The 18,292-nt window shown below is 40.6% G+C and overlaps 1 protein-coding gene across 9 annotated transcripts in view; it reads left to right on the top strand.

The window, feature by feature from the left end:
- The first annotated feature begins 8,732 nt into the window (after window positions 1-8,732).
- MAP3K4 (mitogen-activated protein kinase kinase kinase 4) overlaps window positions 8,733-18,292 on the top strand; it is a 78,005-nt gene continuing 68,445 nt past the window's right edge. For 2 of the 9 annotated variants that reach the window (XM_087775925.1, XM_087775921.1), the window contains exon 1: window positions 12,105-12,905. In XM_087775925.1, the coding sequence (XP_087632051.1) occupies window positions 12,844-12,905 (62 nt within the window). In that variant the 5' untranslated portion in view covers window positions 12,105-12,843. Of the gene's footprint in view, window positions 8,854-12,102; window positions 12,906-18,292 lie in introns of those variants that run through there. The other 7 variants (XM_087775920.1, XM_087775919.1, XM_087775923.1 and 4 more) reach the window with 5 other exon arrangements.

Raw genomic sequence — 18,292 nt, 5'->3', positions numbered from 1 at the left:
AAGCTGAAAGTCAAGTCAGTATGGGCCATGCACCCTGCTGCTACCCATGGAGGTAAGGGGATGGAGCACTCGGGCAAGTGAGAGACAAGCAGAAGCTCTGCAGAGCAATCCCCCTTCAGGCTGACGGCAGGTCAGGACTCTGCAGACCAGAAGCAAGGAGGCCTACAGCAAAAATGAGCTGGCCGAGGACACGTCTGGCCTTCTGCTGTGACCTCATCCTCCTGCAAAGCCACAGGGATTTCTTGCCAGGTCACTGAGCTGAATTTGCAGCTCTTTGATTTTGCAAATGTTTTCTTTAAGGTTTAGCCCTACCAAATGCAGATTAAATGCATAGCTACGTAGCCTTGCAAAGATGTTCAGAGACACTGAACATTGCAATTCCCTCAGTGCTTTTGCATTTCACACAGAAAATGCAAAACAGGCCAGCTTGGTTTAAAGACTTGAACTAGACTGAAAAATGGTAATATTAATTATCTTTCATACTTGGATGGGGGTTAGGGGCTTGGAAAAACTTCTTTCCTTATCTAGCACTTCAAGGAAATATGAACCTTGAATATCAAGGGTTGCTGGTGGCACTAAGGAGAACATCCAGGCTTTTGTTTGTAGACAAGGAATCTGGGTACTGCTCTGAAAATATATTTGGCAGATGGGGAGCACGCAGCTGGATGAGCATTCAACAGCTAAACTGTGCAGCCTGTTCCTCAGAGAGTTCCTTGCCCTTGGCAAAGAAAAAAAGTGCATCTTTCTGGCACTGAAAATGGGTCTTATTTTATTCATAAGAATAAACTTTTCTCCCACTTGTATGCACAATAAATGAGACTTTCACAGTAAGCTACTGATGGGTGTCTATGATGTATGCCAGTAGCAGCTCTATTATTGATTTAGTTATACTGGTAAAAAATGCACACTTTATTATAGTTTTATGCTGCAATGGGAAGAGATTCAATTATGCTCATAAGCACTGCTGGAGCTGTGTTTATAGGTCTGCCAGTTTTTCCCAATATAAATACACCAGGAAAACCTTTTTCAGCTAGGCAGATCATACAGAAATGAAGATCTCTCTGACCAAGAATGCTTTGGAACAAAGTGCCATGCAATCCAAGCACGTGAAAGCAGAAAAATCAAGCAATATACAGAGGTGAGAAGCATGGTTCATAAACTCATTGTAATAAATGACATAAATTAAACCTCAACTAGTTATTTTTACGGCAGACTTCTTACTTTGAAAAAAAAAAAAAAACAGCTAAATTCAGTGCAGTCAACCATTGTTAAATGAATAGTTAAACCAGGTTACTGTAAAGCTCAAGCTACATTAGAAAGGCAGCACCTACAACATCCTCTTGTTTCTGCTATCCATCCTTTCTATATCTGCTATATATAACTATGATTACTGAAAGAACTTCCCATTAAATAGCACATCTGGATGTGCCCTGTCATGGCTGTAATTGTATTTATGTAAGGATATTTCTTAACTTCCCCCTCACCCATATTATACAACAGCAATGTTATATTTCTAAATGAAAACAAAAAAAAAAAAAACAGAGGACGAAGTATGTTAAAAAGAGGCAGTTAGAAAACCTAGTGGACTTGCTTTGTAACATCATGTAGGTAAGCTGGCTGATTCTTTATGTAGCTTTGAATACAGACACTGTACATTTAAACAGTATCTTTCAGCTTATTTTTATATGCAAATAGGCACATTTTCATAATCAGTTTCTAGGACTCTGATGACCAATATGAGCACAACTGTTTTACATTGAATCTTCATATTTATGCATGCACATAAGGCTCTGTGGATGTCAAGCTAGTAATCAGATTCACTTCTGGTTTGCACTAAGAATTGTAAATAGTATAATATGAAGAAAACTTGTCAGCATGCTGTGGACCAAAATGCTGATGATCAAATAGGAAAGGCATTCAATGGCATATTTAAAAGGCTGGTTGCTTGTTACTGTTTTTTCAGGCAGAAATGTTTTAAATTCTCAGAAAGATCATTTGACCTTACAGTTTGCAGGAAACTGGACTCTCTGATGATAGCACTACAAGCTGTGACTGTGACACCTACAACTTGCAGCTTTCTAGGAGACTCATACTCACTGCATTACATCAGAGAGTAATTTTGATAGCTCTGCCCTTATCCTCTTTAGACAAGTGATGAGGCAGGCAAAACACCCCTTTCTGAAGTCTATGTGATCTAGTTACTCCAGGGAGACAGATTCATTCACAATTAAATCCTCTTATTCAACACTCTGATTGGCAGGCTGTTGTGGATACGACAAGGAGATTTGGAATAGCTGTAATAAACGTAGCATGAAATGTAACTCCGAAAAATATTGGTAATATAAATAGATTTTAGGTACTTGCCACGCTAAACATGCTTACAGGCTATTTTCAAATACAGGCAATGTGATAATTAAAATATATCAGGAAGCTCAGCTGAGGTGAAGTGCCATGAATGGGAATAGCACAGAGCCAATTCATCTCTTGCTTGGGCAAACCTCATACAGGGAAAACAGCTGTTGAAATCAGAGGAGTCTAAGATTTTCACAATCTGACTTTGTACAAATGAATCAGGGTGTCACGTTCACTTTTTGCGGAGCAGTAAAGCTGACCACATCCAAATAATGACAGGCTTGGTTTATTTGACATGTAAAATTCAATGGTTTATCATTTATACAATTTGGATATCAGGATTTTGTATCACTTGAAGTACAAAAGCAAAAGACATTTTTAATGTTAATTGTTCTTTAAAAGTTTCTTAAGAGTCCAAGTCCAAGTATAAAATAAAAAAAAAAAAAGGCAGTATGGTCAGCCTGGCTGTAAAACTTCATTAGTAAGAAATGACACAGCTTTGGAAAGGAGAAGAAAAAGGACTTGCTCACAAAGCTGTCCTTATATGCGTGCAAACAGCCTTTGTGCACCTTCTTGTGACAGAAAGTCACAATTTAATATGCAGAAGTGCCTACTTAACAGCAGTGTGAATGGTATATTTTAGAATAACTTAATTCTTACCTGCAATTGTTCCTTATTCAAAATCCATAATTTAAAAAAAAACACAATTTGTGACAAAACGATAAATAATACCAAAAGTTTTGTGATGCTGTGTGCTTTTAAATAGTTGTATTTCCTAATGAACTTTCTGTATTAGGGATTGCTCCTAATTCAAAAGCATTCATGAGATCAATCACAGAATGGTTGAGGTGGAAAGGTTCCTCTGGAGGTCACCTCATCCCAACCCACTGCTTAAAGCAGGGTAAGCAGTAGCAAGTTGCTCAGGGCCACAAACAGTTGAGTTTTGAATATTTCCAAGGTTGGAGACTCCACAACCTCTCTGAGCAACCTATGCCATTGTTTAACCACCCTCATGGTAAGGAAAGCTTTTCTCATGTTTAAACAGAATTTCCTGTGATTTAGTTTGTTTCCATTGCTTCTTGTCCTTTCACTGGACAACACTGGGAAGAGCCTGGCTCCATCTTCTTTACTCCCCCCCATCAAGTATTTATACACATTGGTAAGATCCTTCTTGAGCCGTCTTTTCTCCAGGGTGAACAGTCCCAGCTCTCTCAGCCTCTCCTCAGGTCTCAGATGCTCCACATCCTTCATTATCTTTGTGGTCCTTCGCTGGACTCACTCCAGCATGTCCATGTCTCTTTTGTGCTGGGGAGCCCAGAACTCAGCTGTCATTTGGAGGTGTTTTATAAATGTGTAAATATTACATTTTAATGCAAAAAATTTAACTGAAGTGTTATTCTTGAAATTTTAAATTCAGATAAGAATAGCAGTCCTATTCTTATATTAACCTTAACTGTCCCTTTGGAAATATAGCATGTATTAGAGTCATCTTCCATAGCTTGTAGAATACATATTTTCTCATTCTGTGAGTAGTTAGTTATGCCTAATGAAGACCACGAAAGACCACCTCAGACAGATGGGCTATAGATCAAATGTCCATCTAAAGAGTTAGTATCCATCTAAAGAGTTAGTTAGAAGATAAATAATTCTGTGATCCCATCTCAGGCAGGTTACAGTTATGCAACATGTGCTAAAGTTTTGTAACTGACCCATACTGAATGCAATGAGACCAAGCAAGCTCTATTCAGCAGTCCTTCTCCAGCACTTCTGAAAGAATAATGTGTGCTCGCCCTGTTGAAAACTGGGTGCTGAATTTGCAGATAAGCATTTTTTTTCCTAGCTCTCTCTGCTGCAACATCCATGCATTGTTAAAAAGCTGAAGTCTTTTAACTGAGTTCAGTATATTTTATGTTAGCGTCTTAATGTCTAGGGCTAATTGACTGGTGTCTCTGCTGGGATTAAGGGTGAAGAAAATTTCTCTCCCAGAATTCAGTCTATCTATAGATAAACAGCACAAACAGGGCTTAAAAATGCCACAGCATTCAGCCTGTAAGAGAGGAGGAACTGTGCAATGACAGATCCTCAGCTTCAACAAGGTCATCCTGTTCTCCACCAACACACTGTCTCATTCTATTTTCCCTGGATAGAAACAAGAACTAACAAAATTTTGACAACTTTCTTTGTATTTCTGATTATCACCACAGCTGAGAGCAACTGTTGTGGAACTGAAAGTCTTCAGAGTGCAATTTAGAGTTAAAATAGCTACTCTTAAAAAACAAAGCCCATTGTATCCTCACAATCATAGTGAAATACACTCAAAGATGCTGAGAACAACCATGTTTTTAAAAAAAGCATTTTGAAAAGCATTCGCAGTGCTAAGAAAAACAGAATAAAGTTACATTTGGGTTACCTAATATTTTCACATCTTAGTTGGTTAAAAATCAGTGACATCACTTTGGTTTTTATCTAAAGCAAAACACAGTCATGGTATCAGTGACACCATTGTCATATATTGATGAGACCAACTGTATACCCATAAAGATAATAGGAACTTTATCTTCATCTTTTAAACCAAAACAATATAAACATCTAATGCTTGTTAACAGACACTGCTGTCTCAGATTCTGCTACTGAACTTCCCTTTGGCAGATGCACTAGAAATAATTATTTCCCTGATATTCTGCTCTTCCCTGAGCATTAGTATGGTAGCAACTGCAAAGCAGTAACTGCACTGGCCTTAGACTGAGATGAATTTTCACATGGATTACCTATGTATGCATGGTTATATTGGCAAATTATTTTTTTTCAGATGCTCTTCACCTGAACTATTTTGATGCCACTTCACTGGGGTTTTTCGAATTTTGATTTGTAGGAAAAAAGAAGGAAAACAATCCATAATTTTTTTTCTTAGGAATGAAACAACATGAGTGGGATTCCAAATTGTTAAATGCATTTTGTCCAAATTTTGACAAAACTCTTTCTTGGATGGACTCTGAATCTGGAAAGTATTGGTTCATTGTGAAGATTTTTGGAAAATTATGAGCCTAGGGAAAAAAGCAAAATGATGCACCCTCTTACACTTTCACTAAGGCGGTTGCTATGGTAATAAAAAATACTTACATTAAAATAAAACCTAACAATATTTTTCAAATTTTCCCAACTTTTTTTTTTTTCCTTTTTCAAAAACGTCATGATTACATGGTGTCGTGGTTTAACCCCAGCCAGCAACTAAGCACCACACAGCCACTCACTCACTCCCCCCTGGTGGGATGGGGGAGAGAATCAGAAGAGTAAAAGTGAGGAAACTCGTGGGTTGAGATAAAGACAGTTTCACAGGCAAATTTAATGATGAAAATATGGGAATTCTGAAGTCAGAAGTCACACGATGCTTCAGTAACTTTGGTCATGGTTCAGATAGTCACCTTGGTGTTGCTTTCTATTCTGACCCATGTTATTTGAGCCTATATTCATCCTTAGAAGGGGTCAAAATGTAGAGTACTTGAAGGCAGGTTTCAGAAAGTTGATGAGAACAACTATGTTTGATACAGCATCATTTTTTACTCACAAATGCCTGAAGGCCATGCTGAATAAATTCTAAAACTCTTAGAGAGAGCCTGTATAGGTCTTACAAATAGCACAGTTGAGATCACTGGGATTCTTAGTTTTCTTTTATATAATCCACCCTCCTATGCTTCTGGGATAATAGGAATGGTTAGATCATCCACTTTACCTGCTGCTTGGTCTCCTCAGTCCCAGGCACAAGCCTCCCTAAACCACTTTAGATAGTCTCCTAGTTAATGAGATGAGCAGAGAGCTGCTTAAGCTGCCAAGAAAAAAGTCAGAGGAAAAAGGCTCAGAAACCTCTCAGTCAAGCAAACAAACAGGCATAATACATTGCCTTAAAATTTATCACCTGGGCAACAACCAATATGTATTTATAATGCACCTGGAGATCCTGAGGAGCTCTTATCTCAGTGGAAGGTACTAAGTAGGGCAGCCAAATGCTGTGTGATACCTGCAGATCCATAGTGCTCTGAATCTTTGAAGAAGGATGTGTGAACTCCATCATACATAATGGATAGGGAAAAAAGACTCTTTAAAATCCTATAGAATAACTAATTCATAACTAACATCCATGGCTCCTTCTGAACTGCCTCATAGAGGTGCTAAATGCATGGAGGCTACCTCTTCTGTAGCTGCTCAGCAGAGAATGTCACATGGATCTCAGCTCCCTAACACAAGGGTCATAAACTGGATTCCTCAGCTGGTTGTAGCTGGAGAGACTGCTACTGCCAGGAAAGCAGATTAGCTCACATCATTCAACAGTTATTTGAAGCGCTGTGTGCTATGTTTCCTAGCATGGATGTGTCTTAAAATAAGCACCAGTACCTGTGAAGAAGAGGAAATGCAAAACGATTATAGAAATAATGATAGGGGCCAATAAGACTCAAATGACAATAAAAAACCCTTAATGCATTGAAATAATGTCAAATGGCAGGCGATTATCTTTTTATATTTTATACTGTAGGAACTGTGTAAGTATTTAGAAGGATGAAAATAGTTATCTTCACAATGAGGTAACAGCTTTTTTTAAGTAATGAAGTGGACAGAAATGAAGGTGTAAGATAGAACCTGAAACACTGCAGAATTGGAGACAACTGGGAGTTGTAGAACGAGTTACTCTCTTGCTATCCTCCGGTTAGGGGGGCATGAGACAAGTGCAGAATATCTTATTTCCTATTGCTGTTCACCAGAATCAAGCCATCAAAAGGATTACACCAGAAAACTCACCTTGTGAAGTTGTGAGTGCTAAATTATTCTAGATGATTCAGAGCAGAAGGAGGAAATGGATCCTATAAACATTTATATACGAGAGTAATGGTTCTCCCAGGGTTGTCCCATTGATTTAATTTGATTCGTTCTCATTGATTTATAAATGTTTGCAGGGATTAACATTAAATGAGGATTAAAATTTTCTCATGGCTGCTTATAACTCCATACAGCTGATTCAACAGCCAGGAACTGCTGGGGTAAAGGAAGATGCCAGCTACGCTGCTTTTCTGTGACTACTCTCACTTTATAGAAAGAGTTGTTGGAAGGAGGAGAGATGGACAGGAGCTGCAGAAGATATTTCTAGGCAGGGAGGTTTGATATAGATCTCACAGCTGTTTTCTGCTGGGATAATGCAGCTGCTCTAAGGCAGATATAGAAAGAATCTCAGATGCACAACTAAATATTTTAAAAGATACAGTCTGGAACTTTTTTTTTTCCTTTCTGGGCTGATGAAAATAAATAGCATCACTTAAAAACTTTTAATATAAGCAAGCGTTCAAACTTGCAAGATGCTTGAAAACACAGAGAGTTGCACGCAACGATGCACTAAATTGCACTGCCAGGCACACACAAAAAACAGATGGATATGCTCTGGGTCTACAAACATGGTTTTGGAAGATGGGCCCCAATTCTCCAGTGGAGCTTCTTTGAACATGAAATTACTATATTGAACGCAAATGCAAACAAGCACTGCAATGATCTTGGTCTTGTTTATAAATCTCCCACAGCTGGTCACTAAGTATGTCTATTAGACAGTTGGGGAAAGTATTATAGTGTGATTTAGCAGGAGACAAGCTAGCTTTAAGTAAGCTTACTCTGTTGTTGATAATCAGGTTCAAGTAGCACTAAATTCAGTGCAGCTTATTTTCACAGGTCGAAAGACAGTTCTTGGGGAGACATAAGCTACTGTAGCCAGACTGTTAGAATACACATGTTGACTCAGAAACATTTTCAGGCTCTTTATATCTAAGGACAATCATTTCTATGTCCAGTGTCTAGTACCTTTGAATACCAGCCAGCGGTTTTAGCTATGCCCAGCTTTACAGACACTAAGCCCAAAGACCAGCTTTACACAGTAAAAGCATACTGCTTTAAGCACAACTGAGGTTTACACGTCTCTTAGGTGGGTCATGCCATTTTAATAATGGCAGAGGCAGTGTTACATACAGTTGCTTTTTAGGACAGGAAGTAAAAAAAAAAACCAACTCAGTTGAAGTGATAAGACAATAATCCCAGGAATGCTTCTGACCTCATGCTACTCTTATTAACAAATACTCCTTTAATAGCGATGAGTTAATGATATCAAGCTCTGTGTGATCTGACATGCAGCATGTGAGATGACAGTGTTTAGACAGAAATACTCTGCCTTCGTCAAGCTAGCTGGCTCCTATTATAGCATGGATGTTAAACCATGCTGCTGAACAAGCTTTGGCAGCTATCATGCGAGCTTCTGAAGTGAATGAATCACAGTGGTAACGGATGATTGAACAGGGGTATATACAGCGTGACTCCTTAATTTCTTTCGGAGGTTCACACTTCAAATCAATTGCAGCAAAGCTCAAGTTATACGACACTGAAAACTGAGTTCGGTTTCTTTCAAAAAAAGCCCCAACCTGATCTTCTGTGAAAGCAACAAAACTGTAGATGGAAGAATCTGCGTATTTCCAGGTAGAAATACGTCTTGGTATTTTATTTTGACTCTGGAGTAGCTAGCTGCAATATCTACATAAGAAAGAAATGGTGTCAGATTGTCTACTAGATATTAAATGCAGGTATTGTTCATGTTTTACGCTTCATCGCATTGCAGAAGAGCACTTGTAATCTGTGACCAAGAAAAAAAGAAAATTCTATCTTCAGCACATTTAACTAGATCTAGACTGACTTATCCCTAACAGGCTGCTTTCCAGTGTCTACTGCTGAAAGTGGGACTATGTCTAATTAACTTTGCTTTTACTTTTAAACAGCTTTTAGTGGAATTAAAATAAATAATTTATTGGAAGGAAAAACTAAATCTACAAAGCTGTTTTTGTTGAGAGTTTCATTCTTGCATGTAGTTCACAGTGAAGAACCATCTGATTACTACGTTTCATTAACTGGTTAAAAAAAAGAACAAGTACCTTATTCTGCATAACATTCTTAAAGTGAAATAAAAGTTTGGCCTTGTGACAGGTACTGGGAGACAAATTTTGAAAGTTATTCTTACAACATATTTAACTACCTACATGGACCCAATCTTTCTTTTTCTTCATTAGTATTTTTAGTATATAGAAAAGAGCCGTAGAGCTCACAAATGACCAAAGCACAGCTGCATGTACAGCCCTGTCTGATACTTGTGATGAAATGAGGAGAAAGGAATAACAGAATCTATGCCCCAGGAATAGGTAGAAATTTAAAGGGTAGTTCAAAGTAGAAATTAAAAAAAAAAATCTATCTGAAAGACCTATTTTTGTTACTAGGATGTTATTGCCATCTCTTAAATTTTTATTGCAAGTTCTACGACTGCTGGTGTAATAAAAGGCATGCTGCTGGAATAAAAAGCAATTCCTAAGCAATCGCAGTATCTGCTAAAAAAATAAACCCACAAGGTTGCTGAGAAAAAGAAAAAAATTCATCCTAAAACTTCAGAAAACAGAAGTTAAACTGGAAAAAGTTTATCTGTTTTGACAGTTGCCTGGTTTTTTTTTTGAACTTAGAATTTTGGGGTCATGATTTTGCCACATCAGATGATAAAATCCATTAATATTACTAATATTTTAACTCAATTTTCTGACAGATTAAGACATCATTTATTGTGATGTCTGTTTTAATTTTGTGCCTTCTTCTGTTCGAGTAGTGGCACCAGAATGAACAATTTCATTTATCAGCTTCCATGCACCTGTGCACTGTTGATATGTTTAGACTCACAAACTGGCAGTCAGGGAGTCTTTGAAATAAAAAAAACATTCCTTGAAAGAAGACAAAAATAATTAAAAGAATTTTGTGCGTATCCTTTTGTAAGAAAGACCTCTAACTTCTTTAAATTTTGTCTTTGCTAAATATTACCTCTCTATAGGCTCTGACAGTCTTATGTCACCTGCCGTTTCCTGTACTATCAGCTCCATCTGTTCCTGCATCTCTTTTCCTTTCCTTCCAAGTTCTCTATAGGTCATTCATAAACCTCTCCTCTTACAATTTTCTCCTTGATGCCAGGAGCTATGTTGCTCACTGTGGCCTGTTGCAGACAAAGAAGTGCCGTTGTATCAAACTTACGGCCTTGCTCTGCTTGGCCAGTTGTCTGTAGTTTTAGCATATTCTCTATGGTATACCACAAGAATGTGATGCAACCCAATATGCTGGGTTGCCCTAAAGGGAAAGGGGAAGAAGCACGCAGGGAAGTTTATTCTGGACCTCCTTGTTTGAGAGGCTGCAGTGAACCCCAATTTGCTTCAGTAAATCATCTTCATGTTTACAGAAAGTAGCGGCAGTGGGCAGTCCCCATTTCCACCTTCGCCAAGGGCCCCTGGGATGCCTACGCATCCATACCATCATGCCATCATATCTGTGGCAAAAGGCAATATCAGATTTTTTTTTCCTAGTTAATGAAAATTCTGTGCTTCCAACATACCACTGCAATGATTGCTTTGATTTAAGAAGCAAAGAAGCTGAAAACTTTTGCCATGATTGATAAAGACTTCTCTGCCCTGCAAATAGCTGAAGAGATGGTGTCAGATGACAATCCATAACATAGCTGAAAAGAATGCTAAAAGCCATTGCTATGCAATTATTTCATCAATGACATTGAGCCTCTGTTATTTGCAATCATACTAAAAAAAGCGCATACTGTGAAATAAGCAGCTTTGCTTTAGATGTAGAGAATTTATGTTTTTATGGAGATGACAAGTGATTTATTAGGCTAGCACTTTAGAATTTGTAATGTTGACTTTCTTCATGTATAGTTTCTAGGTTTTGTTCACGATGACAGATTAGTAGGAACGTATTGTGTGTATCTGCCCTTAGAATTGCTTTTTGGTTTTGGGCTCAAGTATTTGACCAAAAATCATTAACACGCTGAATGCTGCTTTTTTCCATTATATGAGGTAATCTTAAGTAATAATTCTGCACATAAATGCTGAATGTCTTGATGTTTAAATGTCATGACCATCAGGGTCGCAATGGTTGAGGTATTTTTTTGTTGACCTGTAGAAAACAGGGAACTGGCTTGCTGCATAATGTTGTTCATTTGGTCCCACATTTTAATGCACTTATTTATTAAGATGATAAATGTGTAGTAGAAGTACCTTCTGTATTTCAGCTTAAAAAAAAATCTCCTTTCAAAGGGCCTGTTGAAAACAACTTGTAGAAACTTCTTCTCTTACACTTGGACAGATACATGGACAACTTTCTATCATGAGCTCTACAACTGAACTTTAGCATCAGGCTAGAAATCTGTGTAAGTTTCTTGTACAGTTAATTTAATGAAGGAACTGCGCATAAAGCAGAATCTAGTATTGATTCCAGTCCAAGTTCAAATTTCACTCTTCAGAAATAACATATACTGTTTGTACACACATTACTGATGCCAGGGTTTGCTGCTCTGCTTCCAGTCCTATAAAACAAAAGACGAAGCTCTCTCTCACCAATTTTAACAATTAAACAACTCATGACACTTTTCTGCCTTTGAAGGGCGTTAACATGGGTATTCCAGCCAAGCTATAGTTCAGGAAATTACATTTTTCCTCCCTGTATTTTCAAATGGATAACGTGGCTCCAGTTCTCTGTTCAAGGCTGATAACCAGTGCTGCTGGAGACTTTAGAAAGACCAGGTTTATAAAAAGAAACAAGTTGCTCCGTAAGCAGCAGAATAAGTGATGCTTGCTTTTTTTTTTTTATTTTTTTTTTTTTCCCCCTGCCTGCAAAGCTACGAGCACCCCCGCTCTTTCTTCCCCCTACCCCCCACGGGGGCCCGGAGGCCTTGCACGCCTGTGAACTCTTCGGAGAAGGCTGCGGTAGCGCCAGCCTCAGCGCGCGCTGGCCACCACACAAGCAGGCTGAGGTAAACCATCTTCCTCCCAGTCATTACGTTTTGATTCCGTCCCTGGCCGCTCAGGCTGTGGAAACCCGCCGTTCCTGAGACGCCCGGCACCCGTAGCGAACGGCAGCCGGTAACGGCCAACAGCTCTGTCACGGGTGGGGAGGGAGACAGACGCCGGCTGGCGGGGCGGCAGCTCCCGCCGCGCCTCCACCGCCGCCCGGCGCCGGCAGAAACGCGGCCCCTCCCGGGTGCCGTGCCCTCCCAGGGAACGGCGGGGAAACACCCCCGCGTCCCGAGAGGGGGACGCCGCAGCCCGACGGCGCGCCCCGTCCCCGCCGCCTGCGTGAGGGGCGGCCGCCCCCCCCGCCGGGGGCAGCCCACGCCCCGAGCCGCTCCCCGCCCGGCCGCGGCGGAGCGAGCGCCTCTGGCTCGGCCGGTCCCTCCTGGCGCGCCGTAGCGATGCTCCCGGCTTCCTTGCCCTCGGAGGCTGTTTTCAAGATGGCGGCCGCGCGGGCGGCTCTGCGCGGCCGGGTTCCTGCAGCTGGGTAGGGACCCCCCTCCCTCTCCCCTCCTGCACCCCCGGCGCCGCAGCGGGCCAGGCCGGGCCGCGCACTGCGATCCGCCGCCATGCCGGCCTCGGTGCATGCATGAGAGACGTCGCCGCGCTGGTCTCTGCCGCCGCCATGGAGGAGCCGCCGCCGCCGGGGAGGTCAGTACCCAGCGCTGCCAAATAGGGAGCTGCGTGTAGAGAGCGGCGCAGGCCGCCTGCTGCCAGATTGTGGTGCGGGGCCGGGGCCGCCACCCCGGGCCGGGGCCGGGGCGGGGAGTGCGAGTGCCGGCCGCCCTTTCTGCACGTCGCGGCCGCAGCCTGCCGGGGCACGGCGTCGGGAGCGCTGCCTTGCTGGGGAGGGCGTTTTTAACCTCCCCCCCCGCCGGTCCCTTTGCGATGCAAAAGCTCCGGTTGCTGTTGCTGCTTCAGCGCTTCTGTAAAGCCCCCACCGAGTGAGAAAGTGCTTCGATAAGAAATCTCTAGTGGCTGCGGTGGGTAAGGCAGTGTTTTGTGGGCACTTTGCAATTAAAAACAAATCGTTTCCTTCCCCCCTGGTTGAGCAGCGGGAGGCGTGCAGAGACGGGGGGGGAGTCGCTGCTGGAGCCCCCTGCGAGGCTGAGGAAGCGTGACCGCTGCTCCTTGGCTTGGGAGCTGCAGCGATAAAGGCACCGCCTTCTAGCAGGGCATCTCCTGTTTATAGCAGCCGTCATTAAAACCAGGCAGTTAGGTTCTCTCTGGTGCGCCGATAAAACAGCAGGATCTTGGAGTTACTGCTCCTGGCAACGTAGCAATCGATATTTGTCAGAAGATACAGTTTAAAAAAAAAAAAAAAAAAAATCTTCCACAGAGAGGGCTAGCGCTATGGTGCCTCAAGGTTTTTGCAACTGCTCTTACCTCCCGAATGTGCTGACCTGCAGATTGGCTTTTTGCAAGTCTCCATCTGTGCCCTGCTGAGAGATGGGGATGCAAATTACTTCATGGTTTAGAGTTTCCAGCTGGCTGTAGAAGCGTTGCATAAGTCTAAGTTATTAATTCCCTGGCAATTATTTCTCCTTTTAAAATAACATCCTGTTGATCCACTTCACTTCTCACTAGGAGGCATTCAGGAAACGTTTTTTAAAACGCTTGTGTGATCAATTAGTACTGGAAGGCAATAGTCAGGCGCTTTGTATTCCGGGTGTGCTGCGCAAAAAAGCTTCATGCTGTCACGTTCCTGAGATCATTCTCGGATATTGCAAGCTACTGTTTCGTATTGGTATTATAAAAGGGAACTGGTGATGCGCTCCAGTTTGGATCGAGGCTATGGAGTTGAACAATGTCTGGTCTGAGTTTTCATTAATGTATTTTAATGATTTGCTTTTCTTATGTCATGAGAATGTCAAAACCAGAAGGTATATAACAGTTAACTGGATTTAACAGAAATATTATGAAATACAAATGCCAGTAGGGCAACTGAATTCATGAGCTTCCGAGTTCCTTTTTACAGTATCTTCAAAGAGTAATAGTGCAGGTTAAGCAGAAAATGATTTAAAATTAAGTTTGTGCAACAGCATGACCCTAGACCTGGGCTGTCTTCATGTCGAAGAGTAATCTGCAGTGCCTGAATGGAAAACACCCAGGCATTTCCTGTCTAGGGCCATTTCTGACCTCTGCTGGATTCTGCTTATTAAAAGACAGTTTATATGAGTCGGATGTGGGTGTGGATAGTGTGGTGGCAACTTTACCCAGCAAATGAAAATTGAATTAGTTATTTCAGAGTGAGCTAGTGGGTGGGAAGGAGATGTCTCAAAACAATTAGGTAGCCTTAATTTGTGTAGGGTAGTGCATGTACTCCACTGTGATTCACTTCTGTGTGTACTTTGTGTATCAACTTCACATTTGCTTTGGAATAGAACTGCTTCTCTGGCTTTACGTAGTACTTGCTTTTTTTAAAAAGTAATACAGGAGTAAAGTATCTGAAGCTTTTTCAACATGATTAAAGTTGATTTAAATTTTGGAGTTATTAGGTGTTCAGTCTTGCGGCAGTGAGGTCAGAATCGTGTTGAAATCGGTGGGACTGTGTGCACGCTTGAGAATTTGAAATCTATTTGGTGGCAGATAGCTTTTAATCCTGCTTGTAGAGTATGAATGTGTTCTTATGATAAAGAGTTCTTCTGGCTAGCACTGAAGTGCATTGGTATCATGCGTTCTTTTTAAGTTAAATTTAATTCAATTGGAGCAGTACTCAGTTATTCTCATTAGCAATACACCTACATTTGTTTAAAAAAGAAAGTTTATTGATTTATTGTTGTGAGACTGCCTTACCTGTTGGAAATCTGTTTGTCTTTGTGTAAGGATTCTGTGTCTTGTCAGAATATAAATGCAACAGTACATGTGTAAATCTAAGGCAAGCATACAATATACTCATGGCTTGCTTTGAATTATACAGTCCTTAGTCCAAAGCATTTGATTGAGAATCTCTCTCCAAAAGCAAACTGCTTTTCCTTTCCCAAACAGGTCTTCCTTTCTTTCTTGAAACATACACTTTGGGGTAAGGAGAGGGGAGGCAGCTCTAAACAGAAAAATACTCAGGGAACCTATGAGCAGATGTTGATTTTGAGATAGGATTGCACTTGGACATTGGACAACCCGCAGTGGTTGTGGATAAATGAAAAGATACTGCTAAAACGTTTTGGGAAGAATTCACATTTAAGTATCAATCCTTGTAACAAAGCAAACAGAAAGTTTTCAAGGTAAGATGTTTCCACCTAGATAATTTAGAACACTCATTAGAACAGGTACATGCTTGGTGCCTATAGGCTTTAAATTTTCTGAGCCCAATTTTGGGCTTTCCCAAGAATTTTCTGACACAAAATCCACTATAGAGAAAAACAAGGCCTTAAGCATCTACTTCATTGGGATGCCAATTTTGGTGGCACTGCAAAGGTATGAAGAGCCGTAGGGCTACTCTAACTTGTGCCTTGATTGCTTGTAGCCCTCTTTTCTCCTGGCATACATCCAGTGCAAGGGGTGAAGGAAGGAGCAAGGCTGTGAATAAAGCGGGACAGAATTGTGCATAATGTGGAGGCTTCCTCTGCACTGGGGAATTTTTCAGTGGTCTGTCTGTGAGATTTGTTGGCTCTGTGATGACAATGAATTGGGCTGTCAGTCTGCAGCATCTGTTGTTTGGGGGAAGCCTGAGGTCATGTCGTGATTTGTGCTCAACCTGTTTTTCTGTTTGCCAAACTATCTGTATGACTGATAGCGTATCAGAGGTGAAAGAGTTTTAAATTATTTTATTAATTTGGGATCATAGCTTCAGTGGGAAAAGTGATTTAAGTGTATAGAGTTTTACCATCCTTTTTTTTTGTTGTTATTTTTTTCATGCATTGAAATGAGGTAAGATGTAATCTCTATGCTCCATGTATTGCATTTTCTTGTTTACATGTGCAAGATTGGGATGAATGACTGATTGCTCCACCTACACGCAAACACACACGAAGTGCTAGTTGAGATGTCTTTGGCATTTGTAGCAGCAAGGATTAGTCTGCGTTGTGTGGCTGCTAGAGTTGTTTTTATGTCTGTTAATTAGTGCTGTCTGTGTCAAGGTTGGTTCTACTATTATGTAAGCTAGTGATATGGGCCCTTGTGGAATGCAAACTGTGCTGTGATGAAGAACAGACCTACTGAATTTAAAGGAAAGGATAAGGGATATGCAGTAATCTTTATTTTAGGGAGCAAATTGGAACTTTTAAAGGCTTATAAAGATTTGGCTTCCATGACAACCACATTTCTTAAATTATATACAAACCATTCTATTAAACTGCATCTAAAATAGATTGAGAAGACAATTTTTTTATCCTACCCACTGCTAGTCAAGTAGTATGTTGACCTCTGCCAGCGGAGGAAGATACAGGTACCTCAGCTTTTATTTCTTCAGCTGTGTTGTTAGATTTGCTGTTGTATATGCCATTTATGTTTGCAGGGCTATTACTTTCCTTAAGTTTTCTTCTGCTCTCAAGTGTTAACTGTATTGATGCTATGTTTAGCCTGTAATCTGTGAAGCAAATAATTTTTTAATTTTTAAAAATATTTTAAAAATTCTTTAAAAATGAAGCTTATTTGTTTAAAGAGCTGCTAATTGTCTCATGCCCATTCTTGGCCAGCTGCAAATATAAACCCAAACTGGAATGCTTGCTCTTAGCACCTGAGTTTGAGCATTACTGAGTTGTCAAATGAACCCTGTATGTAAAATCACATCAGCTTGCCATGAACCTTGATCAGGTTTATTCTGGATCCAGACAACATGGGATATAACTTTATTGCCTTGATGAATGTCTTCTGCTGTCATGGGGTAGAAGAAGGAAATTAATTCCGTTCCATTTGTGACCTGCTAACGTTTAATGGTATTGCCTGTTGTGTGTTGCTTTCTAATGTGGTATACATATATGATTTATTCTGCCCTCGGCTTATGTGTGCTGCTGGTTTACTTTCTGATGGCTTCTCTGAGAGCAGTATTTGTAAAGGTTTTTACTATTTTAGCTATGAAACATCCATCCAGTAAGTGATAACAAGGCCACAGTTACGTATGCCTCTGTTACTTCTCGGCTGCGCTGTACAACTCTCCATGGGCATGTCCACTGAGCATTTGGGAGCTTCCAATTAGTGCAGAGTACTGCAGCTCCATTGCTTTGCTTGGGTTTTCCAAAGGTCGTGGGCTAGTAGTCCAGCATCCAGTGCTGAGGCACCAGCTTCCACTAAAAACACATTTAACTTTTAATGCTTCACCCTCAGGCTTCTTGTAGACTTTGACTTCCTCTAAAAGATGAACTGAAACTTTGGGATCTACCCAAAGGGAACTACCCTTTGGGAACTACCTGTTGGTAGCTTTTTATTATCTAGGAATGGAACTTTCTGCCAGAAGAGTAAAGTTGGTGCATGGGAGAGTGGGGGAAGAATGGCTGTTACAGATTGTATTATGTTTTATCCTAGGTCCGTGTCTTTCCCAATTATCACTGTTACATATGATATGTATTTATAGTTAAGCCTAGCAGCCTAATGCTTTCTGTCATAGTATCTCTTTTCCCAGTAGTATGTAACTTTTTCTGCTGTGGCTTAAATTTTCCTGAAAATCCATCCAGATTTGTTAGTGTAGATTTTTTGTAAGTAGCTCTTAATTAAATATACTTTATTTTTGGGTGTGTAGCTTGAGTAGCTTGAGACCTTGGGATCTGATATGTGCAGGTGCCAAGAACTTAACTGCAGCACTTATCCTTTGGATTTATACTGTCCTGTGTAATGCTCAACCATCTTTACTTTAGTGATTGAAACATATTTGAGAGCTTCTAATTTAGAAAAGAAAAAAAAAAAAAAGATAAATGGAAAGTTCTTGGAAATTTCAGTTTAAAAAAAATATTTTTTTTTCCCAAAGATGAGTTAGGATGTAGTTGCAGTTGAAAAAATAGTACTAAGGATGAAGCATGGTGGCTGAAACCAATTAATATTTTGACGTTAGTTGTTCTGAGGCATTGAAGAGAAGAGAGCTGGATAGTAGGTGGGCTGGGTGA

The sequence above is a fragment of the Nipponia nippon genome, unplaced genomic scaffold (assembly GCF_047370975.1).
Source record: "Nipponia nippon isolate SJK-2023a ecotype South Korea unplaced genomic scaffold, ASM4737097v1 scaffold_4, whole genome shotgun sequence".
In the NCBI taxonomy this organism is placed as follows: domain Eukaryota; kingdom Metazoa; phylum Chordata; class Aves; order Pelecaniformes; family Threskiornithidae; genus Nipponia; species Nipponia nippon.
The sequence above is the reverse complement of the archived record's forward strand: the minus strand, read 5'-3'. Positions and strand labels throughout refer to the sequence as shown.